We start from the raw sequence: 27,651 nt of genomic DNA on the forward strand, positions 1-27,651 counted from the left end.
CCCACAGACAAAAGACATGCAGGTTAGGTTAACTGGAGACTCTAAATTGCCCGTAGGTGTGAGTGTGAACGTGAGTGGTTGTCTGTCTATGTATGTTGGCCCTGTGATTGGCTGGCAGCCAGTCCAGGGTGTACCCCGCCTCTCGCCCAATGTCTGCTGGGATTGGCTCCAGCCCCCCGGCGACCCTTAAAGATAAGCGATACATAGATAATGGATGGATGGATGAAACAAGCATTTTGAAGATGTCACCTTGGGCTTAAGCCAACTGTGATGGGTATTTTATGACTATGTTATGACATTTTATAGACCAAACCACTAATCAAAGTTTTTGTCAGATTAATCACTTTAATAACGAAAATAAACATTAATCCTGCAAAACCGGTGCACCACAGCACGTGACAGGTGTTTTTTTTTGAATATGTGCTAACCGCCACTCTATAGGACCAACATTTTTCACTGAAATCAAAACAATGAAGCAGGTACAGCCAAACTACGATGCTAATAGAGCTTAAGTGATTAGTTTCTTCTTCATCTATTGAAAATTCAAATAATTTTTCACACAAAAACACCAAACGTATTCTAGCAATTTGAAGGCATCCCTTCTCATCTGGAAACTTTTCACAATTTGCAGACAATTTATAGAAAAAATGATTAATCTATTCTGTGATTCATCAATGAATAGTAGGCTGCAGCCCTGTACTGTATGTTGAGCAAATAGGAGCTATCTTTATATACAGTATAGAGAACTGTCATGTTGTTGGAAAACTCTCCATTGTTTAACTTCCCTTTTCATTAAAATTCTCTGTAACCAAGGCCTCTGAGCTTTCTCTATCTGGTGGTCTGATGACTCCTGCCACACTGTCACTGTTGTATGTTAGTAGGGTCATTTTAGTGCTTCCTCTGCTCCTCCGGTGGCAGACAAATAAATAACACAAGTTTTTATCTCAGGGATGAACAGCAGTAAAATGGATTGATGCACCAGAGTTACAGGGGAGAAAGAGAAAGAGGGGAGAGAGAGAATAGATCATTACGATTCCTGTAACATTACGACATGAACATGTGTTTCACAATAGAAAGAGGTGATCGTGACACAGTGTATCCCAGTGAAAAACTCTGACTATCTCAATCTGAGCTGAAAAATTAATACAAACGAAGTCTGATCAGCTATGACTCCAAAGAAGTCAACATTTGTGCTTGAACATATTACTAAACGTAGCTAAACACAATCCATCAGCACTGTCAAAGGTCTCGACTGCTGCCTGAAAAAGTTGACAAGCTCAAAGTCTTTTACAATGTCCTTGTCCTACTCTAGAAATCTAAAAATAGTTTGTGTCAAGGTTTAAATTGGGGTTCGTCAAACTGAATTCAACCATGTTCAGATGTTTGCTCTTTAACTGACAAAAACTCTCATCTAGACAATTTATTTTTTCTTTTGGAGCAACAGTTCTTAAATTTTTCACCAAAATCTATAAGATGAACTATTTTAAAAAAGTGAGCAAGTGAGGAAAAAAAATAAAGATAAAATAACCCAGACTTTGTTCTTATTTTCAGTTGTGTTACAAATTCAACATATACAACTGTGAGCTGACTGTATTTTTACACACCAAACCAGCTGTGCATGAAGTGGAGAGTAAAATAAGTGACAGCGTGTGTATTCGTCGGTATCAGCAAATCATTAAGTATTACACAGTGAATAAAAGATACTAGAAGATAATCCTAAAGGGGGGAAACCATTTCAATTATTAGAGCAAAAATAACACTATAATATACACCGATCAAGTATAACATTATGACCATTGACAGGTGAAGTGAATAACATCGATTATCTCTTCATCATGGCACCTGTTAGTGGGTGGGATACATGAGGCAACAAGTGAACATTTTCTCCTCAAAGCTGATGTGTTAGAAGCAGGAAAAATGGGCAAGCGTAAGGATTTGAGCGAGTTTGACAAGGGCCAAATTGTGATGGCTAGACGACTGGGTCGCCAAAACTGCAGCTCTTGTGGGGTGTTCTCTGTCTGCAGTGGTCAGTATCTATCAAAAGTGGTCCAAGGCAGGAACAGTGGTGAACCGGTGACAGGGTCATGGGCGGCCAAGGCTCATTGATGCACGTGGGGAGCGAAGGCTGGCCCGTGTGGTCCGATCCAACAGACGAGCTACTGCAGCTCAAATTGCTGAAGAAGTTAATGCTGGTTCAGACAGAAAGGTGTCAGAATACACAGTGCATCGCAGTTTGTTGCGTATGGGGCAGACCAGTCAGGGTGCCCATGCTGACCCCTGTCCACCGCCGAAAGCGCCAACAATGGGCACGTGAGCATCAGAACTGGACCAAGGAGCAATGGAAGAAGGTGGCCTGGTCTGATGAATCACGGGGTTGGCCGAGTGCATGTGCGTCGCTTACCTGGGGAACACATGGCACCAGGATGCACTATGGGAAGAAGGCGAGCCAGCGGAGGCAGTGTGAGGCTTTGGGCAATGCTCTGCTGGGAAACCTTGGGTCCTGTCATCTATGTGGATGTTACTTTGACACGTAGCACCTACCTAAGCATTGTTGCAGACCATGTATGCCTTTTCAAGGAAACGGTATTCCCTGATGGCTGTGGCCTCTTTCTGCAGGATAATGCGCCCTGCCACAAAGTAAAAGTGGTTCAGGAATGGTTTGAGGAGCACAACAACGAGTTTCAGGTGTTGACTTGGCCTCCAAATTCCCCAGATCTCAATCCAATCGAGCATCTGTGGGATGTGCTGGACAAACAAGTCCGATCCATGGAGGCCCCACCTCGCAACTTACAGGACTTAAAGGATTTGCTGCTAACATCTTGGTGCCAGATACCCCAGCACACCTTCTAGTGGAGTCTAGTGGAGTCCATGCCTCGATGGGTCAGGGCTGCTTTGGCAGCAAAAGGGGGATCAACACAATATTAGGCAGGTGGTCATAATGTTATGCCTGATCGGTGTATACTACTGTATCATAATAGACTAATGATAAATAATAGCGCTAACGTTAGCTAGCGTTTAGTGCTGGATGAGCATTTGACTTGTTAAGTTTTGTTTCATGACTCTGTTTGTGTTCTTTGAGCCCTTTTGGAGGCAGCCCAACATTACTGTAAGGTTAATGTAACTTTACTTAGACTAGCAGCCAACAGAGAAAAGCAGGCACGACATAGAGTGAATAGGTGAGCATCACGTAGTGCACCCGGGGTAATGTAGTTTAACTTGGGCCATTATGAATCGCCATACAAGCGGATGTGGAGAGGGCAGAGAGGTGTACGGGCAGTGCCGCTGTGCCAGAAAAACTTTAATATGTAATATACTGTAATATGGTGCTGGTGAGTGATGGACACTGTGCTCAGTAAATGTGAAATGTCCTGCACCATTAATGCTTAAAATATCATTGGTGTTCTCATAGCCAGGATGGACAGCAAGGCGTCACCAGTGGGTGGTTTGATAGTGGTAACACTGGTTATTTCATTGAGGCTCTGGGCGACAATACAGACACTAGAGAGAGTCTCTGCTGTTGAACAAAAAGTGGTATCAATGACATGCACAGTGGTCATCACCTCTTGTCTGGTTACAACGAACTGAGCAAAGCTGGAATCATTTTCCATTTATACAAAAAGCTTTACAAAGCACACACTGGGAAAACATACAAGGGTGTTTGAATCTATATTCACATGCTTGTTATGTTCTTTTTAGAGACAAAATATAAAATTTGGCACAGAGTTGTTTGTTTTCAAAGCAGAACTCTTCTGAAATACTTGAATAATTTCAAACATGTTGCTGTTGACTCGTTAGATTCCTGTGAAGAGAAAATCTCACACTTTAACTAATAGGCTACACTCATTTGGGACAGAAAGCAAGTGTGGATTTCAAAAAACTACAACAAAGCAATAATTATATGAGAGAAAAAAATCATTACACCAAATCAATTACCAACAAAGTTCAGTGCTTTGTCTCTTTTTATAGACCCACACGGTTTTCCCAGGTTATGAAATTCCACTCCTGAATCAAAAACGGTCCAGATAATGCCTCTCGCTCTTTGCTACCTTCATTATTTCATTCATTCAGTCTACTTTGTCCACAGCAATTCATGAGTGATTGACCTGTGTGATAACATGTAAAGCGGGTTAGCAAGAGCCAAACCAGCCACTGATCCTGCCCCGGTATCTTCTGCAGCGGTTGTATGATACTATGAGTCTAACACTGAAACTATTTATGAGTGTATGAAAGCTTCCTCAAAGTGGGAGTATGAAGTGTCATTAGAGGTTCATCATTACTGTACAGTCAACAGCAGGGCGTGAGGTGACCACTTATGTACTCATGTATGCAGCCTAAAAGCAGAGCAGCCTGATGACTCCCTTAATGTCTGTGCTGACCAGAAACATCCACCATTTGTTCCATTTAAACAAGAGCAGCACCCCATAAAAAAAACCCACTTCTATCCTCAATCAAATTGTTGATTAAGCTTTTAGTATTTTCTATCAGTCAATTCATTTATTGGTTGTTAGAAAACATATTTAAAAAAAACGCCCATCAGACCTTGGACACAGCTCAAAAGCATATTTTTTTTGTTCAACCTACAGTCCAAAAGCTCACAGGTAGAGATTAAACTATTATGCGACTAATGGACTGACAGAAAATCAATTGGCATTGATTCTGATTATCAATTAATTATCAAAGCCTCACAAAAATATCAAATGTAAGGATTTACCTCTATTCTTTTATTTTCTCTTTGGGTTTCAGACAAAGCATGAAAAGTGTAGCCATTTATCACTATTTTCTGATATTTTAAATACAACTAAATTAATTTTCTGATTTACTGACAATAATAAATAATCAACAGTTGCAGCTCTACCTCAAATTATTCAACTTACATTGTGAAAATGAGAAAAAAAAAAGCTAGCAAAGTAGTGACTGCATTACACCATCATTAATCAGAGGAAGCCTATAATATACAGGCACTGGTGGGCTGCATAGTAGGACCACATCTGGCTTTTCAAAGGAAGCAGAGGGTGTAGCTGAAAACCTGTTCATTATGATCTGTACAGCAGAACAGCAGCTGGCACAAAGCAGCACGTATAGATCCACACATCCTGGGCAGGCGGTGGGAACACACCGGGGAAAAGTCTAAAAATAGCCCAAGACTCAAATCAATACCTGCTAGATATGATCCAGCTGTGCTTTACATAGTTAAATTATCACAGAGCTTCAGCAGCAAACACAGCAACATTAAGGCAAGGTGCGTTAATGAGGAGTGTGAGTGAGGAGACCACCTGAGCCTCCAGTCTGCTGATAAAGCAGTGAATCGCCGCATGTGCACCGCTGTGTGTTTATCATGCAGGTATCAACAGGTAAAGTGAGTCACAGGTATTAATGACCAGGTAACGTTACTTCAGCTGCAGACACACGCTGCTGGGACACGACGTGGGGCACCGATACCAACTTTATAATCACTCAAATGAGAGGAACAGCTCCCGTGTTTCCAAACATCGGAGCCTCTCGCAGGATGCAGCTGTCACATTCACACCGTCTGACAGTCTGCAGGACATCGGCGCGACTACCGCCCGAGAGCCGGCGTTATTTTTTAATGAAAATATCCCCTGACAAACCCCGTACAGAGGCGGGTATCATGCCGCGAAGAGGGACGCGAGGCTGGTGTAGAAACGGGACCCAGAGGATGGTTACAAAGTGGAGCTGGTGCTGCTGAAAGAAAACGGTCCGTTCAGCCAAACCAGCGCGTCTCTATATCAACATAAACATGCTCGCGCAAGCTTTGGCGCTGGCGGATTCAATAAACTTCCTGCTGTGTTTGAGCGATAAACACCGAATCTGACAACATCTCAGCCCCCGGAGGCTAAAATCACGGACGCGCCGTGTCACTTGACAATCAAACGCTCGGTAACCGAGTAAATTTGTGATGATTTCAGGCTGCGACTTACCTTCAGTTCCGCACTCTCCGCCATCTTGTATTTGTTTGCGCAGGCGTGTTGAGGTGGTGTCACATGACTGGGACGCGCAGAGCGTCGCGTGAACGCGCACAAAGCTACAGGGGTGCGTTCAGGGACACAAATAAGGAGGAAAAACAGCCACTTCTGATATACACACTCCCGATCAAAATCTTAAGACCGGGGGGAAAATTACAAGAATTCGCATTTCGCACTGCTGGATCGTAAGCAGGTTGCAAGTAGAGCTTCAAAATGCAAAAAGAAGAAACAGGAGCAAGAGACAAAAAATAGAGAACAAGCAATTTATTGAAAACTGCATTCAAACTCAAACAGGCTGTTCATCAGCTGATCAAAAGTTTAAGACCATAGCCCCAAAAAAACCCAAAACAGAACGAAAAGTGTCAAAAAAAGGACTCAGTAGTGAGTAGCCCCACCGTTCTTGTTGATCACTTCAAAAATTTGTTTAGGCATGCTTGATGTGAGTGTTTCCAGGAGGCTGGTGGGAACATTCCTCCATGTGGTGAAGATGGCTTCACGAAGGGCATCCATGGTCTGGAACTGACATCCGTTTTTGTAAACTTCCCTTGCCATCCATCCCCAAACGTTCTCAATGGGATTCAAATCAGGGGAACACGCAGGATGGTCCAAAAGAGCGACGTTATTCTCCTGGAAGAAGTCCTTCATCAGGCAGGCGTTGTGAACTGCAGCATTGTCCTGTTGAAAGACCCAGTCATTACTGCACAGACGAGGGCCCTCAGTCAAGAGGGATGCCCGCTGCAACATCTCCACATAGCCAGCCGCCGTTTGACACCCCTGCACAACCTGAAGCTCCATTGTTCCATTGAAGGAAAAAGCACCCCAGATCACGATGGAGCCTCCTCCACTGTGCCGTGTAGAAAACATCTCCAGTGGCATCTCCTTGTCATGCCAGTAACATTGGAAGCCATCAGGACCATCCAGGTTACATTGTTTCTCGTCGGAGAATAAAACTTTCTTCCACCTTTCAGTGTCCCATGTTTGGTGCTCCCTTGCAAAGTCCAAACGGGCAAGTTTGTGGCGTGGGAGGAGACGTGGCCTTTGAAGACCTTTTTTGTTCTTTAAACTTTCTTTTTTGTCCCATAACCCTCAGGATCTTTTAAGAAATTTAAAATGACTGTCTTACTGCGTCCAACCTCGGCAGCGATGACGCATTGCGAGAGGCCTTGCTTGTGCAGCTCAATAATCCTGCCACGTTCAAAAGCAGAAAGCCCTTTTGCCTTTGCCATCAGAAGGTCATGACAGTGTGAATGCCTGAATGAAAATGACATGAAAGCCAGATTCTTGCGCAGATTTGGACTTTTAAAGGCTGTGGTCTTAAACTTTTATCAGCTGATGAACAGCCTGTTTGAGTTTAAACGCAGTTTTCAATAAACTGCCTACTCTCTATTTTTTGTCTCTTGCCCTTGTTTCTTCTTTTTGCATTTTGAACAAGAATCTAAGATATGATACACATTAAATACTGCAGCAGCTAAAATATAAGAATACAATATAATAAAATATAAAATACAACACAATAAAATAAAACATGAAATATGAATTACAATGCTTTGTTAGTTATGTGACTCATGTGGTAGTCAGGTGAGTAACAGTAAGATGTGCAAACTGTACAGTAGAGTAGAGTAGAGTAAAAAGTAAAAGTGTATACATCATGAAATTGATTATAGACATAAGCACAAATGAATATACATATATATATATATATATATATATATATATGGATCAAATATACAGAGATGAAAATATATATACTGTGATGGGTAAACAGCTCATCAAAATCTTAGCGTCCATTCAGTACAGTATCTTCATTTTATAGATCGGTCAATCAGATCTCATAATCTTCACGATGGATGAGCAAATTCCCTCAAGTGATGAAGATCAGTGCAGTTGAAAGCTCCAGACAGTAAGGGGGCCACAAGTTAATATTGTTGTCAAAATACTACTTTCACAAGTCACGTATTAACTTTCATGTTTCTCCACACAACTTAGCTCAGGGCTCAGTTTGCACCGATTAGCAAAAGTAAATGGCCACGAACTTGCCTGTACTTTAGCTTTAGCTGTTGAAATGATTTTCAAACTTTCAAACATGAGTATTGAAGTGAAATGTAACATTATTACTTAAAAATGCAGGTAATCTCTGGCCGGACAGCTTAATATCGTCTCGGTCTCAAATATCAACAAACTATCCACATCTTGTTTGCCATCTTAAAAACGGTGCCATCGGTGCCACACCTCAAACTGCACGGCTCATGTTGGTGCCAACTTGATATCACATCTGGTCCAGGTGAGTCTGCTGTGTGTGCTGAATCATTCCTCACCAACAATGAATGATAATGAATCTATTCTTCCATCCAGTCGGTAACCTGTAACTACTGGTTATCTCAAATGATTACTGTCTGGAAGATGAGAATGGATTAGAATAATAATAACAGAATAAGTCTGACACGTTGCATTGGAAAAGCCCTGCATAGATAACACACATGCAAAAAGGCATGTCTGTGTTTGTTTGTGTTTGTATTAGATGTAAAAACTTACCTGCAGCTGTAACCCATAATTTACATGAATCACTGGTACTGAACTTGAGTCCCACTGTGATAAAATATTGTCCCTAGAACGACTGGTTGCAGTTGAATTGTATATTTATTTCAGTGCTGTGATCTCAAACAAAATCTCTAATCACATCATTTGTATGAGATGGAGACAGAAATCTCACAGAGCAAATAAAACTAAAAGTATCTAAATGGCTAAATCTCCTTAAGTGATACGTTTTGTTTTGTTGTGATTTGGGCGAACTGACCCTTTAATAGACCTGTTGCACCATATTGCTGTATGTGTTTCATCCAAATTGACATAATGGAAAGTTTGATGCTACGTGTCGATCACATTCTTTTATTTCATCAACAAAAAATAAAATAAAACGAATGATACTTGGACCTGTTATATTATTGCTGTTTTCATAGCTACAGTATATTAAGTGACATATTCTCACACACACACGCCAAAGTCAGAAAAACAAGTACTGTGCATCTCTATCATCTATTTGAGGTGGATCACTGGTTGAATCCCTCCTGCTCTATATGTTCTCTGTTGATAGAGTTTTAAATTCACTGTATTGTATTTTACTGTGGTCTAAAAACTAAATGAGTGCCCATTGATTCTGAGCAGGATAAGGAGGAATATGAGAATTAATAAACATTTTCATGGTGTTCAAGATACAATTAACACACTCAATCTCAAGTATTTTGTATCTCAGCAATTCAAGCATCTAAAGGCACCAACATTTCTTCATGAAATATTCAAATTTTGTTCGCATTCAGTGGATTAAACTCAAGTATACTGTTTGCTATTCTCACACTTCTGAGGAGAACAACTTTCAAACTATAGAGTTGGATGGTAGCAGACCTGCTAAAGTGTCCTAATACATTATGAGAATCACCATTAGTTTCAAAACCGCTGTACAACCAGAGTATCACCCACACAAGCATGTTTTACGTTCCTCAGTGGACCTGTCTCTACTGTGCTCTTAACTTGAATTATAATTGTTTATATTAGTTTACTTTTAAATCTTCCAAATGCAAAAACTGTGTTTAAACTGAGGATGTAAATCAGCTCATCGTACTCAGTCACGATGACTCAGATTTCCAAGCTGGTTATAACTTACAAATACAATGTTTGAATTTATGTTTTCATATCTTTGGTGCTATTTTTTCAAAGACAAGTTGACAGAAAGGCAGAGGCATGCACATGAAAGCTCTGGTATCACCCAGATTATCATGATAAATACATGAAAAGGAATGACTGCCCAAATACTTGTGCTGAGCTGAAATGTCTGCTGTGCTCCTGATAAAAAGGGATTTCTCAAAACTGCATGTGACAATAAAAACCTGGGCTCAGGGAGGATTCTGACCCCCAAAATGTGTTCTTCCTACCAAAATTTAGAGAGAAAGATGATGAAAACTTTGCATTCAATCAGTCTGTACTCAGAGGGGCACTGAGTGCACTTCCTAAGGAGGTTTTTCTTTTTCTATGATAACTTGAACTACCCTGTGGAAACAGTTGTATAATGCTGTTGTCCCATAAAGTCTGACAAAAAAATCACCTTCGGTTTGAGACATTTGTCACAAACAGGGTGCTTAATGTGCCCAGTAGCATCAAACAAAAAGATGCTACTACCATAAATTGCATCATGGGAAGTGCAGGATCCAGTGTTTCTGGAGTGTGACCCACTTTAGGGACTAAAAATCAGGATATCTCCGCCTCTGCTGGATGATTTCAACTAATCTTTTTTAATCTGCCTCCCACAAGTCCACCAACTTTTTTGCAGTACTACAGCTCATGTTAGAGCAGACTCTACAGTAATAAAAACAAAATGTCCTTTGGTTATGTGCCCTTTTCTCAAGAACTGAACATTAATACATCCCATTTTCTTCTATGTAGCTCTTTTGCTCTTCTATTCCAGTGGGTAAAGTATAAAATGAAAAATAGCAGGATGCCAAACAAAATCAGGACAGTGACTATGACTCGGGATACTGAGATTGGAAAAAAAACAAGCTGATTTCAGCTGTGAATATTTTCTGGTTTCTTCCCTATAAACTAAAATGTGGTTGTGGATAAAAAAGACACTTGAGGATGTAACCTCGGCCTTTGGGAAACACTGGTGGACCTTTATTACCATTTTCTCACATTTCTTGACACCAAACAATCAAGAGATCAAGAAAATAACTGACAAATTCATCGACAGTGAAAATGATTATCAACTGCTGCCCTATTTGAAACAACATCTAGATATTCATGATGGGAAGTGAAATATACCGTAAATATGAATGAACGCGTGAAATCTGAAAACTCCAAATCATCCAGAAAATGTAAAAGCTTTCTTTTAATTGTCGGGATTGGAGGGTCGAGAAGTGGTGGGAAGTTAAATTTAAAGTTTTAAAGTTTATAAAGCCAAAAAAAAATTAAGACATCTGTCACTTGGTTATCAAGCAGCAGTCATTTGTAATAATTTAATGCCACTGCCTTTTATGCAAAACTAGTTTTAAGTACAGTCAGAATAAAGGTCTGAATGAGGCACAAGGAAGCTGTCCAAAGTACAAGACTGACAGAAGGATTGAGTGCTTGTAAAGCCAGTAGGTGGCGCCCTATCATTTCAAATGAGGATCCTGATCCAGCTCCTCAGCCTGATAATCTGTTTCTTAGCAATGGTATCTTTGCTTAGTAGAAAGGTTTTATGCCTCCATGTTGAACAAAAAAAAAATTCACTATTACATGAAACACATTTGGCTTTATGTCCAGATCCATTATCTGAAAATGCTCCTCATCTCCCTTGAGGTTCATACAAAGAATCTATTGACAAACTAGTTCTGCAGCTTGTTTCATACAGAGAGAATCACAGAGGTTTTATTATATCATTATATATCGATGCCATCTGTTGTATTGTTGATGGCCTCTGATGGGACAGGTGTCCACTGACCACACATGTTCATACAAACAAATAAAGAATCAGTAGTGCAGACTGCAAATACTGTGAGACAATATGTCCAGCAGGAAGATAATTATTCTCCTTTTAAAATGATCCACATTACGGTGTATGGATTTAATGTAAGCTTGTGTAAATGCACTCAGTGTGTTTTTTTTCTTGAGCGCAGCAGAAAAACGAGCTGCTTAGTGTAAGAACATGTAAACAATACTGGGAGGGAGCAATGTGGATAAAATCCTCTGTTACAGTTATGAACTTTATATTGTGATATCAATATATCTACATACAATTTGTGTCAACATACATATGTCATGATGTAGAAAATCCATCAGGAGACTGTTTATGGATAAAATATTTGAGTAAAAAGTAGGAAACCTCATTGATGGAAAAGGAACCAAAGGTTACTTGATTACTAAGCGTTACCAGATGAGATTGTGTGTATTTATAACTTGTGTATTTCTATTTTCTGCTACTCTCACCGCTTCATTTCATGTAGCATTACTGCATGTTTTATGCACTTTTTACTTTTATTTCTTCATTACTTTCAAACCATACGATCAGTTTATAAAATAGGAAGCATTGCTATAGATTAAATTACTCAAACAATTATTATTATTATTATTATTTGTATAGACATGCACTTCTTCCAGCAATTAAAATGTACTGATTCATCTAAATGAAGCAGTCGTGCTTAATGACTGGCATGTATATCATTTTACCATGAACTCTCTGATGGTGGACACAATGATATTTTCAAATTGATATTTTATATATTTGAATACTACAACCTGTTTGCTTTGGGGGTGGGAGGTTACGTGATAAGAGATAACGTACATGGCAGGAAATATACATATATGATATATAGTTCATTGTTTTGTTTGTTACTTGTTTGAAATATTACTTTCCTCAGCACCTCCTCTTTAATGTATATTTTTTCATATTTGTTCATTTTTAATTGCTTATTTACTTTGTCGGTTATCTTTCTTTTTCTTATATGTATTAAATAAACATATTCACCAAGTAAAATAATAATATATCATTAAGTTGTGGTACTGTACAAACTGCGTATTTTACTTGCTCTCACACTGTTTATTGTATGTATGTAGTTTATTACCAATGCGTCATAAACATGCACCATAGAGCAAAGTGGGAACACGGGCACATTTTGAATGAGCGCCCTAAGTCCTACTTTAAATTTGTTGCATAATTATGTAATTATCATTAAATAATTTATCATGCCAGTAGCCAGCAGCTTTCAAGCCTTAACTCACAACACACTCAGTTCAACTTAGGAGGGGTTTAAAAAAGTCTGAAATCACTTTGTTAAGGCAACGTTATTTTCTATACTTCATCATGGATTGATCCCTGAACGGGCTCACCGAGCACAGGCCCAGGGACCCAAAGGGTTAAGAGATAAGACGGGTCACAAAAAGATGCAAAGCCACCACAAAGATAAGCAAAACCACAATTAAAAGAAGCAAAACCACCACAATGAGACACAAAACGACTACAGGGAGGCACAAAGAACTAAAATGAGTCACAAAATTACCCCAAAGAGATGCAGAAATAGCACAAATGAACACAAAGAGACCACAAAGAGATACAAATCAGCTTCAGAGAGGTGCAAAATAACCGACAACCACAAAGCGACGCACAACTTTTCATGCAGCTCTGTCATTTGTAGTTGTTTAGTGTCCCCTTTAATCTGTTGATCTCTCCTGTATGTACGAGGAATGGGGGCATTTAACATGTCTGTGCCCGGGCCCCGCCGTCACATAATCCATCCGTGCTTGTCACCACATATCAACCTTAACCAGGCTTTTCTTAATGCTAAGCAGCTAAATAAAAACACAGTAAAGCAGCCAATCATTCCCACAGTAGTTCACATCTGTTCAGCTTTGCAGGCCTTGTTAGTATTCAAAGGGAACCGTCTTTGCCATTGAGGGCAATTACGTTCACAGAAAATTAACATTCATTGTGTGTCAGTGACATTATGCGAGTATCTGTCTCAGTATGAAACATCCAGGGACCGAGAGCCATGTAATCAATATCTATTAGTCCTCCCATCAGAAGAATTAGATTTCACTATTAGATCAGCCTGCTCCCCTGACTCGACGTCAAACATTATAAGTTGACTGGACATGTCATGCACTGATGTAGCCGCCTAATGAAAGAGATCATGTTGAACTCAAATACAATAAGAGGAAATATGATCCATCTCATGAGGAGTTATTCAGTGTGGAGGCCAGTAGGTGTCAGGCTCACACCAGTGAAGGAAACAAGACAGCGAGGCAGAGGGTGGCTTTCACATTTTATTAATATTGACATGGGTACATACATAAATGGGGAAACTTATGGGTAGATTGTGTCAGAAACAAGGATTTCTTTCAGAACTGCTCTGTGTGTGTGTGTGTGTGTGTGTGTGTGTGTGTGTGTGTGTTTTTATACAAAGCAAATTCAACAAATGAGAGAAAAAGAAATGCAGCTGTGTGAATGACAGATTACACATATTTCATACAGTGTCTTCTTCTTATAAAAAGACCATCAGATGATAGGAAAAAGTTTTGGTTTTGTCTGTTGTGACTGACAGATGCATGGAATGATAGAAAAACCCTGAAACAGAGAAAATCATGGGATCAAAATTGCGTTAAAATAGTCTAAACTGTACACAATATCTATAAATGGCTCCAGACTGGTTTTTAAATCATCACTTGAAAAGAAAGAAAATCTTTTATTGTTTGATGTCACACCTGAACGGCTGTTGAAGTAAGTGCTCATAATAATGTGCTCTATTTTAAACCTAAAGATCCTCGTATTTTTGATAGAAGAATTTGGTATAGGACGGCATAATCAAATTCAGAAATGGTGTCCATTTAAAGTGCTTGACAACATATACATACGGTGTTACAAATAATCTAAACAATAAATTAAACCAAAGACAGATAAATAACAAATATATGTAAAAACTCAAGATATTCAAACACGCAACAAAAGCTAAATAATGAGATACATTTCGAACTCAATATCACAATTATACAAGCCATTGCACATCGTCACATGATATATATATGCATATGTATATAGAGTTGTTTTTTTTTCTTTTCAGAACAGCTAAAGAGCAGACGGCTTTGATTTAGAGGGACTCCTTGGTTTGAGCTTTGCAGCTTCAGATCAACAATCCTTTGATTCACAACATAAAATGAACATCGTGTTTGAGTACATCTCGATCTCTTTTACCCAAGAGTTCAGTTTTTGGAGGGAGAGGTCGCTGCCAAAACCTTCTCCGAGTGTATTCACTCAAGTGCTAAAATCAGTTGTGTATCTATACAGCAGGATGGTAATCCTTGGGTTTCAGGTGGAAGGTCGAAGCGGACCTGTGTGTGTTTTTATTTTCATTTCTTCTTTTTCTTTTTTTGGCTGTGCTGGGGTCAGGTGCGGGTCCGTCACTAGGGAGGCAGCAGCGGGGGTTTGAAGGTGCAGGCTCCGGTGCACTGACGAGGGGTGAGCATCTTGCAGGAGAAATGGTGAAGGGCGTCATGAGCTTCTGGGGAGGAACAGATCCATCAGTGAGAACATGCAGACAAACACAGACAACAAATTATTGGTCAATTTACACATTTATTTGTCTTTTCTTTACCTAATGTTGTTGTTAAAGGATAGGCCGACATTTTCTCAAGTCAGCCTTAAAACAATACTGTTTTTGGTTGTTGTAATAGTTCCACCTGCCCATAAAATAATCTGTTCTTTCAGATTTCAGTGGAAGTGATGGGGGAACAAGTCCACAGGCCTTGTTTGTCCTGATCAGCTAATTTGAGGCTTCAGCAGTCGCACATATCAAGTGGTTGGTCTCCCAGATTTTTTAGTCTTTGTAAGACAACATTCCCCTCTGTATTCACAATTGCAGCGAGAATTTTAACCGAATCTTCAGAAAAATGGTAAAAGAAAATGAGAATTACGGCATGTTTCCATCCACTGCTGCTATGCGAATGTTAGGAGTTGCTTCGCTGAGACAAACAGCAGGTGACGGGTACCATTAAACCGTTTCATAGGAGGCAGGAGGGCACAGCCAGATGACGTAATTAAAAGAGCGCCAGTCAAACCTCAAACGGTGGAAACATGACGAAAATATGGCATTGCTGTTTGTTTCATGTATCGATCAGAGGAGGGTTATAATCTCCTCATCGCTCCACACTGATCTACTCAGTCTGCTTTTCCTTGATGCACCAACGATTCCACCTCAGCCAAGTGTAAAATCTAAAAAGCGTCTACGCGCAAATTGAAAATGTGCATAAAAACATTTGGATGGAAACACTTATAGGCAGCGTTTCCTTGCTGAGCTGTGGTGGAAGGTTGGTAAAAAAAAGAAAGAAAGATTTGTACTAAAAAGACGTAACTGGAAGACAAACTCTTAATTAGACTAATTCAGATTGCTGAAGCCTCAAATTAGCTTTGTTTTTTCCCCAAAGTACAACAACTGAGGATTTCTCATCCCTTACATTAAAGAAGCTTTAAGAGGAGATATCCATTGTACATATGGGCATGCGAGTACTGTTTTCAGACAGACTTGAGCCAACGTGAGCCTATCCACTAATGGTGTCTTACAGTAAACAGCGATCACACTGATCACAGGAGATGTTTAATAAAAAAAAGTAGCACTTGCATATTTATGTTTGTAGGCAGTAAATGACAGGTGCTCATGTTCCTTTTGTTGGACCAGATAAAATTACCTTTTAGCTTCTGCTGTATTGCATAACGAGCCTTTCTCTCTTGGTCCAACTCGCTGCACAAAGTGTCTATCCAAAAATAAAATGAATAAAAAAATAAAAAATATTGGTCAAAAAAGGAGCAAAAAGAAAAAAGAAAATGTGAGTTGCTGCGTAGCATCTGAAGTGGAGGAGTGTAATGTATGCCGTTTGCCCCTATGGTATTTAGAGTGACCCCTCTGTGTACTTGAACCCTGTATTTAAACTACTGTAACATTAAACCAATCCTTTAACGGGTGGCATTAGTTGCTGTCTACTGCATGTAACCGATATAGCACTACATAATGGTCTGTCTATTCAATTTTCCAGAGCATGATTTAGGAGAAAATAACCTTTGCAAACAAAACAACGTGGTTTCAGTTTCACCTTTTGATATCTAATAATTTACTCAACTGCAGGAGAAAAAATAAGGAGTTTACAGGAAAAAGGCTGGACACAAATCATTAATATTTCAATATGCAAGTGTCACTTTTCCTTTCTTTTTTAGTTTAGAGGCTAGTCGGTTCAGTTTGATTGATATAACCTATGTTACTTGAAGGTTTGTCTTTTTTTGTGGTTCATTTTTTCCCCCCATAAACTTAAAGAGCATTGATCTACATCCGCTTTACACAGTCATAATCTATGGAGGCACACAAAGTACAGAGAGAGACCAACCTCGCACAATCTGCAGCTGCTGGACCATTTCCTCTCTGTAGGATAGCTCACGCTTCATTTGATCCTGAAAATTATCTGAAGAGTACCGAAGGCCACATCAGATGGAAACTCTCTGACATTGTGGAGATACATTTTAAAGACACATTCCCAGATTCACAAAAATAGCTCGCCTAACATCTAGGGCTGCAAGCACAGGGTTTAAGATCCAAACAGCGATGCAAAATACATCTCCCTGTGGCTTTGACTCGACAAAACACAACCACACTCGTGCTTGTCCTACCTTTTAAATGCTGAAATTCTCTCTCCAACTTTTTCCTCAGCTCAACTTGTTCCACAAGCTGCTTCTGTAATTCCTCTGCAAAGACAAAAACCAAAGATGTGCCATTTTCAACACCAACTTATTTTCATCTGCAGCAAGGGAATGTCATTGTTCACCCTAAAATACCGAACACACACTTACAGTACTTCTGAATAACAAGCAGGCATGTGCTGCAAAAGGAAATCATGCACCATAATGCAAATAACCACCAACAACAATAGAAATAGCTTCAAAAATCATAAAGAAATAATCATTTTTTTCCTTCCTGGCATCAATCTGACTCCACTTAATATGAGATAGTTTGGATTTCTGCACATGAAGATTTATGTCAGCCCAGTAAACCGACTTCTGGTGCGTTTACATCCCTGATAACAACCATTTCACCGCTTTCCTCTCGCTCGCTGCCACAGTAATTGCCATGCATTGCCTGGAGGTTGAGACGATAATAATGGAGTCCCAGGGTTTTTCCAAGCGTTGTAAAATAATTAGCTGCCGTGCCTCGGGGTTATGGCTCTGTTCGTTAAAATATTAATAGCCTCTAAACGATTTCCTCTTACAATAATAAGTCAAAACTCCCACATCTCGTGATTAAGTGGTTAACAACTATGGAAACACTTTAGGCCCACAAAAATGTAAATTCACATTTAGATTTTGGCACGTCATCTTTAGCAGGCCTTGGGCTTTTAGCTGCATTTAAAATAGAGAAAGTAGAATTGTTTAATATTAATATAATTCACTGTAATACAATAATACACTGCTTTGATAATTAACAACCGTGGACAAACAGTCGATTTAAATGTGGGTTTATAAAATCAGAAATTCAACCTAATTAGCACATAAGTGGTCATAATTAATAAGAATTAAATACTTGCATTTAGAAATAACAATTCATTTAATTAAAGGTGGTGGTCAGGCCCTGCCAGCCGTTGCTGATAATAGTTAATATGACCTGCTACACGTTTTCTCTCTCTTTTGTTCCCTTTTGATGCAGAAAACAGCCTCTTACCTTTGGCCATGTTCTCCAGATCTCTTTCATGCACGCTGATATCGATGCGTAAAGCTCCATCGGCTGCACAAAAACAATAAAACACGTTGTTTAACCTTCAAATAAGTCTTTTATGTGACTAAGATGTTGTAAAAAAAAAAAAAAAAAAAAAGCGACTGAGGAGATACAGTTAAGCAGCTAAAATAGACAGAATGGGCTGATTTTTTTTTAAAAATTAAATAGAATAAAATAGAATAAATCAGAATAATTAAAGACCTTGTCTGTCCTTTTGCTCCTGGCAGGACGCTGCGCTGCGGTGGTTCTGTATTTCACACACATGATGGACACCTGAACAGAAACATGAGACACATTTTCAGCTAAAAAAAAAAGACAAAAACGACCATTTCTGCTTTAATAACCAGAGCGTCAGTGAGTGAAACACACACCGTTGGGTCTGCGGGGGCTGCTCGATTGTTTCGACCCAAACGACTGAGGCTCGTTCAGGAGCACGTGGCCGTCCTTTTCATGAGCGTACACCTGTAAAATGAAGCACACACTCGGGTTTTAATGACGCGCACCAATTATTTGTCATTTGCTGCCGTTCTTCACATAATTGGGGCCTTTTTCCCTCCTAAAACCAGGAGCCCTTCAATTTGTTAAGATGCTCAACTGATGCCTGAAAGAAGTTTTTGCATCGAAAAACCCTAATTTGATGGTAAAATGTCTTATAATTGAAGCATTTTAATATGAATGCATTTTAAAAAAATTAATCAGGATAAATTAGGGTTTTATACTTAAATGACCCCTGATTGAAAATCATAATCAGCAATGCATTAGTAGGCCTACAAATGAAGATGGCTCCTTATTGAGCTTTTCTGGGATATTATTCTCTTGTATTTCACTTAAAGTAAACCTCGGGCCTGCTGCCTTGCTCAACAGCACATCAGCAGGGCAGTTTAGGATCATTTCTCTGAATATTTGGGCGCCTTATTAGCTTTTGTTCTCGTCACTGTCTGGAAAACGTGCCGATCAAACATCCACATCTGGATTTTTGGAATTCCAGGCCAATTGACCTTGATGACATTTTTATCGGCCTCCTCTCTCTCTTATCGTGTTCTCCACCATATTCTCCACTGAGACAATTCAAATTCTCCCCACGGGGATCATTAAAGTTTCATTTAATCTAATCTTACTTCATGAAGAGGAGAGCCATTACGCATCCGTCTGTCCTCATCTGGTGACCCAGTGTGCACGGAGTCCTCCGGTGATGATGCTGCTGCTGATGCTCCGGGGCTGGAGACGTCAGGCGGCTCTTGGCTCTCCTCAGCACCCGGGGACACCCTGTCCGGCGCAGGGGAGTCATGGCGGTCCCCTTCCGATGAGATCTGGATCGGCGCGTCCTCGTCTTGTCCCCGGTTGGACTCCACATCCACGTCCGGGTCGTCATCGTCGTCGTCCGCCACGCTGTCCCTGTCCGGTGATATCGATCGATAACTGGAGCTCTCGCTGATAAAATCCGGGGACAGGTAGCCAGGGCGCACGCCGTAGCTGTCCCGGTTGCCGTAGAGTTTGGCAATAGTCTCCGCGTCTTTGACCACGGGTCTGAAGGCCGAAATGTAGCTGATTTTCCTCTGGGAGGTCTCGTCCCCGGACTTGTCCTCGTCGTTCCTGGTGGAGGAGGACTGGGAGCTGGAGCAGCGCTCTCCACCGTCCTGCTGATGGTGAGGGTGGTGGCTGGTGTCTTTGGGTGTGCTTGAGCCCCGGTCGCTTTGGTCAGATAAGTCGAGCTCACTCTGCCGGACGCCTGGCAGCTCTGGGAGAGGTTTAGGTGGAGACCCCGGGTAGGGCGGAATGGAAAGGCCGCCTGCTGTGGGCCAAAACATGGGGAAAGCAGGGTAGAGGGTGTCCTTAGCGCCAGGCCAGAACACACCAGAGACGTCAGTTTTGGTCGCATCAGGCACACCGTCGCTCTTTTTCGGACACAGCCCATAGCCGGGGAAGCCATAAGGGTGGTGGGGGAACAGAGGTGGGGGGATTTTCTGGAGCATGCCAAAGCTCTTGCTGGGCACTGGGATGACTGGGTAGGTCCGTGCGCCGGTCGCCAAACTCAGGTTATTACTCCCCTGCTCCTCGTCGCACCGTAAAGTTTTGTGACGGATCTCGGGGGGAGAGGACTGGGCCAGACTGGACGAGGCCTGTGATTTCATCGACGAGGACATTCCCGACCCGCTCATGGGCAGAGTCCTCTTTCTACTCCCCCCGTTGAACATGGCCTTAACATCCTCCCACGCGTGGTGAATGTCCTCAGACATTGATTTGTCCGTCAGTTTCAGGTGGCGTCTCCACGAATTGAAGTTGGCCGCGTCTGGCTGCAGATACTTGGACTCTGCGGTGCGATGAGAGTGGAAAATGAATTTATTTGGAGAGAAATACATGTTGCAAAAGCTGCACTTGATGCACTTTGCTCTGGAGCTGTTATATCTGGCGGGTATGAAGCTGCCCCTGGAGCCCCAGGCGCATTCGTGAGACACATCAAATGCGAAGTTTTCTGGCAGCTTTGGGGGGCTGTGCGCCCCCAGGAAGGACTTGCAGAGCCTCTCGGCCTCCCGTTTGGTGATCATGCCGCAGCGCCTGGAGGAGATGGGCATGGCCCCGGCGCGCCGCAGGAGCTCCAGCTGGACCGGTGTGCACTGCACACAGGTGATGCCCAAAGCGACCCGGCGGTTGTGTATCTCGTTGTAGCTGTAGTTTTTCAGCAGGGTGTTAGAAATCTGCGCCAGACAGAGTCTCTCCTTCCCATCTATGACCAGACATACGATGGGCACCCCATACAGGGAGGTCTCACTCACTTGGTTTGGTTTGAGGGAGCTGGGGCTGGGGAAGCTCTGAGCGCCCTGCTTTGAGCTGGGGGAAGAGCTGGCGTCTGGTCCCGCGTCTCGAAGCTGTCCGGGCATCGACGCCATCCCTGGAAGCCTGTCAATCAAAGAGGAAAGTGGAGTGAGCCTTGGGGCTGTTTGACAGCATGCAACACCACAGTTTTTCCACTACGTCATCTTGAAATTATTTGGCTTATGAATAAAAAAATAAAAAAATAAAAAAAAGGCACCAAAAACACAAACCCCTAAATATGTTAATTAAATAGAAATATTCTAAAATGTAAATTAAATAATGGTGATATGAGGAAAGTATCATGTTTCTGTCCACATGGTATCTAGTATTATTATAATTATTACTAGCCTACCATAATGTTGATATTTATGAAGCATCATGATATTAATAATAATGATAATAAAACTTTTTTTAATTTTTTTTTTTTTTTTAAAGATGACCAAATGTAACTAACACCAGGCTTTTGCAGGAGGTAATATTGAAAACTGAAATCAATCAGACGCCTTGTTAATTATTTCTCGTATCGGTTAATTCCTCCGTGAATTCGGCCTCCTCTCTCAGGTTATCCGGGTTCCTGCGCGGAGGTGGATCCGCTGCTCCTCTTATCTTCAAATCGGCTCAGCACTTATGGGGCAACTACTTAAGAGTCACATAAGATCCTTATACGCGGATAAGGACAGAAGGAAAATGCAGCCTGAGCTGCGCCAATGCGCTTAGCAGAGAGGAAAAGAACAACTATAAGCTGCTTTCCTGGTAATTACACAGATCCAGGAGCGCGTCTTCGCATTGTTAATAAAAGACTAGCCCCATATATAATTAAAGCTTCTGCGCAGATTAGCCTCAGCCAGTTGCTCGAAATTAGGTTGAAGCAGGCCTATCTCACGTTCACCTGCGCATACTTACTTTTTACATCTCGTCATTGGCTTTACTGAGGCCGCTAGAATACATGTAAACAACCCACAGCGCCTTTGTAATGATTTTTGAAACAGCTGATATGAACACAGCTATTTCAGAGTGACTGATCAGCCGACATTTGACCAAGTTCTAACACAACTCTGCATGCTAAATAAAAGGACACCATTTTTAAAGAGTGACCGCAAAATCATTTCTAAAAAAAAAGAAAATAGGATCAAATAAAATAAAAATCATACCTTTCTCTCCTAAAAAGACGACGTACTCCAACAGGGGCTTGTGGTGGGAAAATGATAATTAATATGAATAGATAGATGGAGGTGCGGGCCCGGTGAGTCCAGAGATGGAGGACGCCACAGACGAGGCGGTCAGACAGTAGAAACTCTGAGCTGGAGTCTTTATTTCAGTTTATTTCGGCGCAGGCGGCAGCAGACAGGACCTCCATCCTGTAGTATACCGGGGAGGTGAATGGCGTGTAGACAGGAAGCACATGGCACCTCTCTCTCTCTCTCTCTCCCTCTCTCTCTCCATCTCCCTCCCTCCCTCTGACACACACTCTCTCTCTCTTCTGTCAAGCTGAAGTGTAATAGCTCTCTCTCTCTCTCTCTCTCTCTCTCTCTCTCTCCCTCTCTCTCTCTCTCTGACGTGCTGAGCTACTACACACCACTTTTGATAATTCACAATTTTTGCAGCTCTGACGCACAAACATAATTAGAAACAAACAAACAAAAAATATCACACACAATTAGGCCCCCGCTGACCCCCACTGGGAACACGTTTTGGCCTTAACACTCGTGTTTATGAATATATGTGTTATTACTTATAATTAAGACAAGAAACAATAGAACACAGGCTTGGAAACATCTGCGTAAAGACGCCAAAATAGAGCGAAATGATAGCAGACCCCCTGGACCCCGTCAAGGACCCTCTAGGGGGCCCCCGGACCCCACATTGGAAACCACTGCCGGCCTAGCAGATCACGCACGGAGTGTTTTAAAGCATCAGTTCAGCTGTAATCATTCACATCCTGTATTATTTCCGCCGCAGCAGGAGCGAGCTGACAAACAGAGGCAGCGCGAGTGGCACTTTGGAGGGCAACAGGAACGACAAAAGGCCCGGGCTCATTTATCAAGTTACAAGACCATCTGTTAGGCTTCCACGGCGGCCACGCAAATCAATCTGAGGCCCGAGCGATGAAAGAGAAGTAAGAAAGGAGGAAATGAAGGACAAAAAAAAATAAAGACAAAAAAAAAAAAAAAAAAAACCCAGCTTGGATCTGGAGGCTTTTGTACGCGGGTCAAATCATCTGGAGGCGTTTTGAAATGTTTTCTGTGAAAATGGGATGAGCTGATGATGATGATGGTGATGATGATGATGCCTCAGGCCAGACTCTCTCTCTCTCTCTCTCTCTGTCTCACACACACACACACACACACACACACACACACACACACACACACACACACACACACACACACACACAGAGTCCAATTATCGGTGAATACACAGTATACATAAATGTCAACGATGTAAATGGTGACAGTCAAACCAATTGGCTGCCTTTAAGACCTTAATTTATTATTAATAACCCGGCTGATCGTTTATCCGAGCTGATGTCCCGTCTGGCCCGATATCTGCGGCAGGTGGACGACCAGAGAGGCGGAGAGAGCGTGTGGAAAGCAACCGAAGGAAATCTGAGAAGTAATCAGTGAAAGGAAATGCATCATGGATGGAGGACCCCACTTTCTACCCATCCACCTCATCACTTGGCTGCATTGGTCTTTATGAGACCAGCTTCTCCATAAAAATAGACCCCAAAAAGAAGTCCTGTCCCTCTCCTCCATCCTGTGACTGAGAGCAGACTAGAGCTGCACCGATAAATCAGCCAGGCCGATATTGGAGTATTGCTGATGTATTGGTGTCAGCCAAAATGCAAAGACAGCTTTATTTTTCATCTGTTTAAGTCCCACTAAATACATCTTGCTAACAATACTAAAAAAAAAAAAATGAAGAAAAAAAACAATACTTAAGGGATTATCATTATCAGCAGTGTTTATTAGGCTTTATGTAAAAAAAAGAAAAGACAAAAGAAGAAACGGGAGCAGATGATCTGGATCTTATTACATCTAACATTCATGGGTGTCATTTTATAGAACAGGCACATTTAAAAAGTTTAAAGCAGTGTTTCAGTCATAGGCAATATGAAATAATGAGGTCATCATCTTCGGAAAAAAAAGTTCTGCTTTTAGCGCTTAAAGTTTGTCGGAGTTCACAAATATTCTTTTTTATTATTTTAATCACCTAAGTACCTGTGTTTAAGGTGCTTTGTGGTTCAGTATCTAAAAATTTGAGGATCAGGCTGGCGAACCTCTAACAAGTATTTTCTGTGCAGCCAATGCCTCTATATTCATCAAAAACTATTAAACATGTCACACTGCTGCACTAGTTGGTGCTGTAGTTTATTATGAATCAGTGTCACAAGCTTGTGTGTTAATCCACTGCTGAAAGTAGTTCCTGATAACTGTACCATTTCCTCCTGTTTGGGTATTGTGTGCTAAAAACTACAGTGCCCAGCTGTTTCAGGAAATTAGAAAATATCAAACTATATGTTTGTGACCTGTTTATAAAGCTTTACATCTCCAATAGGAAGCAGTGGGCTTCGAGCTGAAGGTCACAGAAAGTCATCAGAGTTGGTTTTGGTCTTTTTATCAGATTTGTTAATAACAAAATATAAAATATCGACTAGGGTGGGAAGCTTTTAAAGGGGAAATAACTGAGTGGTTACAGTTGGTGTTTTTGATGTGGACCTGGAGGGTGGGGGCGTGTGTGTGTGTGTGTGTGTGTGTGTGTGGTGGGAACCAGAGAGCCACATTTCATTGTGGACCCCCAAAAGTCTCAGACCAGCCCTGCACATTCATTTTACAGATTATGTAGAAACACAAATAGATTATGCTGCTAATGGAAACTAAATGACTATTTAAACACATAAAAACAAAATATCATATTGGTAAGTGTCCCAGAAGGAAGCCAGCAGTCTGTTTTTGGTCAGTTTATTATAAATAAAGTGGCACCACAGCAGATAAACTGTGTGTGTGTGTGTGTGTGTGTGTGTGTGTGTGTGTGAGGAGCGCGTATGAAGTGTGTGTGAAGAGTGTGAGACGAGTGTGTATGAAGCCTCATCATCAGCCTGTGTGCAGCCTGAGCTCGCCAGTTTTACCTCCCTGCAATATTGATGCTGAACCCGATCCTAAGCGCATCCTCTCCCCTTTCACCATCAAGAGGCTTCCCCTGCAGCCCCCGCCAATAATTACAATTTTATACTGTAATTATTCCTCTCTTTTTAATTATTTAGACCGCCGACTTGAATGCAGCCATTGTCGCTGCTTATTCCGGGGGAAACGTGAGCTGACGTGGCTGGATCAGCAGCGAGGAGTTTTTAATTAGACATTTCAGCGGTAATTTTAGGCAGGCTCTTTATTATTACTGTTGGATACAAATTACCCGGGCCTCATTGATATGCGCTCAATTGTTTAAACAAACCTTTAACCTGAAACATTAATGCGTTTCAGGTTGAAGTCATTAGGAGTCCCAGCTCACCAGGTGAACCCAGACCTGATGGATTATTTAACACGGCGGTGGATGTGACACCTCTGTATGTTTGTGGTCCGAATTATTGCAAAATATGACTCAAACTTTAACATTCAGTTCACCAAACATCACAGGTGGGATGTCCCTGATGATATTTTTTTTATTTTGGGATATACTCCACTGTATATGGCTCCACTGTTCTCTTAACTCCTTTATTTCCCTTTTTTTGTTTTGTTTTATGTGTTGTTCTAATTCATCATTTCGCTTTAAACCAAACCCTTTGTATTACACCTTTAAAACACTGTGGCCACTCAAATATATTTGCCTTGTATTAACATTTTGCTAAATTCTAATTATAAAAGTCAACAAACATGACAGATATGTTTTTTGGTGTTTTAAGGGGAAATTAATACCAGTGTTTCCTTAATATGTTGGTTTATTTATCAACTTGAAATTCAGTTCAACCCTCTTATTTAATCGACTGTCACACCACTAACTGTGTTATAATCCAATGCAGACATGCAGTCTGCAGAATAAAAGTGTCTATGAGCTTTACTCAAAACATAAAAGGCCCTCTGGAAGAAACAAAAGGTGTCAGAAACTGTATCCATGTAAGACAAAAAGGGGATTTAAGACGCAAAATAACACCTCTACCAGTAAAACAACCAACAGGAGTGCGTTTAAACGCATCATTGATCTGAGTCAAAAGCCTGCGTGGGATTGCAGCTGAAGCGTGGACACATTTTCCTGCAGGACGTGTTTCATCCTGCACTTAAAAGCTCATTTCTCCACACATTTTTATAATACGGTGTAAAAAGATAAATCAAGCGCGCCTCAATCAGGACAGGTTTAATAACAGCAGCAATTGAGGATAAAAGTTTTATAATTAACAGTTGTATCAGCACCCTATAAAACCATGACCCCTATAAATCCCATTTTAGAGACCAATCAATCCTCCTCTTGGACTAAAGGGCCTATTGATCCCTCACAGCTCGGCTCACCTAAACGCTTTCTCCGTATCCTTTTTTTGTTTCCAGTGAAAAGAGCATTTCGATTGCACTTTTTATTGGAGGAAAGATTCCGCCGAGGGGAAAGCGATGGCTTGAAAATTAAACGGTGACATTTTAATTACAGGACATTGATAAAGGGATCTGGGTAATGGCTGTGTACAGGGCGGCCACTCATTGTCCCGCCTGATGTGCTAATCAAGGCGGACTGCTCTGGAAAAAGGTCATCGGCCGATACAAAGCGGAGACGCAGCTCGGTGGGAATTTGGGAATATGAAGGTCCCGGACTGGCAGAAATGAAGACGCATCTCCAAACAAAGCGCGGTCAATATCCCGGAGAGAGAGCCGCCAGATGAGATCATGGAGCATCCAAATTTTCATTCCAGACATATTATCACTATAGGTCACACGGAGCGCAGCCATAGATCATCTGATGCCACAATTTACATGCCACAGAAAACATTTGTGTCAGGAGGAGCTGTCACAGCCCCGCTGATCGTTATCGCTGCTCCCAGCAGGCTGCGGGTTGGTGAGACCAGCCCGTCTGATCTGCAGGTAACAGTCAAGTTATCGTGTCGGCTTTATGTTGTAATGCAACGTTATGAGCTGAATGAGGAGCGATGCTTTAGCAAGGCACACAGTTATGTTTTATAATAACTGTGGTGGTCAGTTAGTTTCTCTGGATTGTGGTCTAATGGAGCCTTTTGCAAACTGGATTCAGATTTAGTGGGGGAAATATTTAGTACTTCTACTCTACTCTTTGATCCATCAGTACAAAGAGGATAAACAAACTAATACATGGAAGTGGTTATCAGCCTTTGCTGCAAACTGTGTGCAATGATCAGTTGTAAAATATAATCTGCACCTCAGGCGTGAGGCCCCATCAGAGGTCAGATTCCCATTTGCCAAGTCTTAAAACAACACCGGCATGCGAGTAGAGGTTACTGCTCCTCCTGTTCACACTGCCGGGAAGAAATCCTAAATTAATCTGAGGCCACGAGGCTTCAGCAGTCTGAGGAGGTCATTTCGGGTGAGTATCTTCACAAGTGTCAGTCTGCTCAGTACAGACAGCCG

The 27,651-nt window shown here is 41.4% G+C and overlaps 2 protein-coding genes across 2 annotated transcripts in view; both read right to left on the reverse strand.

Annotated features, from left to right (window-relative positions):
- The window catches only part of LOC139219389 (E3 SUMO-protein ligase PIAS1-like), a 53,151-nt gene extending 47,195 nt beyond the window's left edge, over nucleotides 1-5,956 (reverse strand). The window contains exon 1 of the mRNA XM_070851255.1: nucleotides 5,940-5,956. The gene's annotated coding sequence lies outside the window, so the exon portion shown is untranslated. The remainder of the gene's footprint in view (nucleotides 1-5,939) is intronic.
- Nucleotides 5,957-14,906: 8,950 nt separating this feature from the next.
- On the reverse strand, nucleotides 14,907-21,144 carry LOC139204692 (SKI family transcriptional corepressor 1 homolog-B-like). The gene is made up of 8 exons (XM_070834652.1): nucleotides 19,375-21,144; nucleotides 18,628-18,718; nucleotides 18,458-18,529; nucleotides 18,203-18,265; nucleotides 17,143-17,232; nucleotides 16,878-16,952; nucleotides 16,188-16,253; nucleotides 14,907-15,004 (listed from the first exon to the last, which is right to left on the reverse strand). The coding sequence occupies exons 1-8, from the start codon at nucleotides 21,142-21,144 to the stop codon at nucleotides 14,907-14,909; spliced, it is 2,325 nt and encodes a 774-aa protein (XP_070690753.1).
- Nucleotides 21,145-27,651: the final 6,507 nt, after the last annotated feature.

Source organism: Pempheris klunzingeri, chromosome 1, assembly GCF_042242105.1.
Source record: "Pempheris klunzingeri isolate RE-2024b chromosome 1, fPemKlu1.hap1, whole genome shotgun sequence".
NCBI classification, from domain to species: domain Eukaryota; kingdom Metazoa; phylum Chordata; class Actinopteri; order Acropomatiformes; family Pempheridae; genus Pempheris; species Pempheris klunzingeri.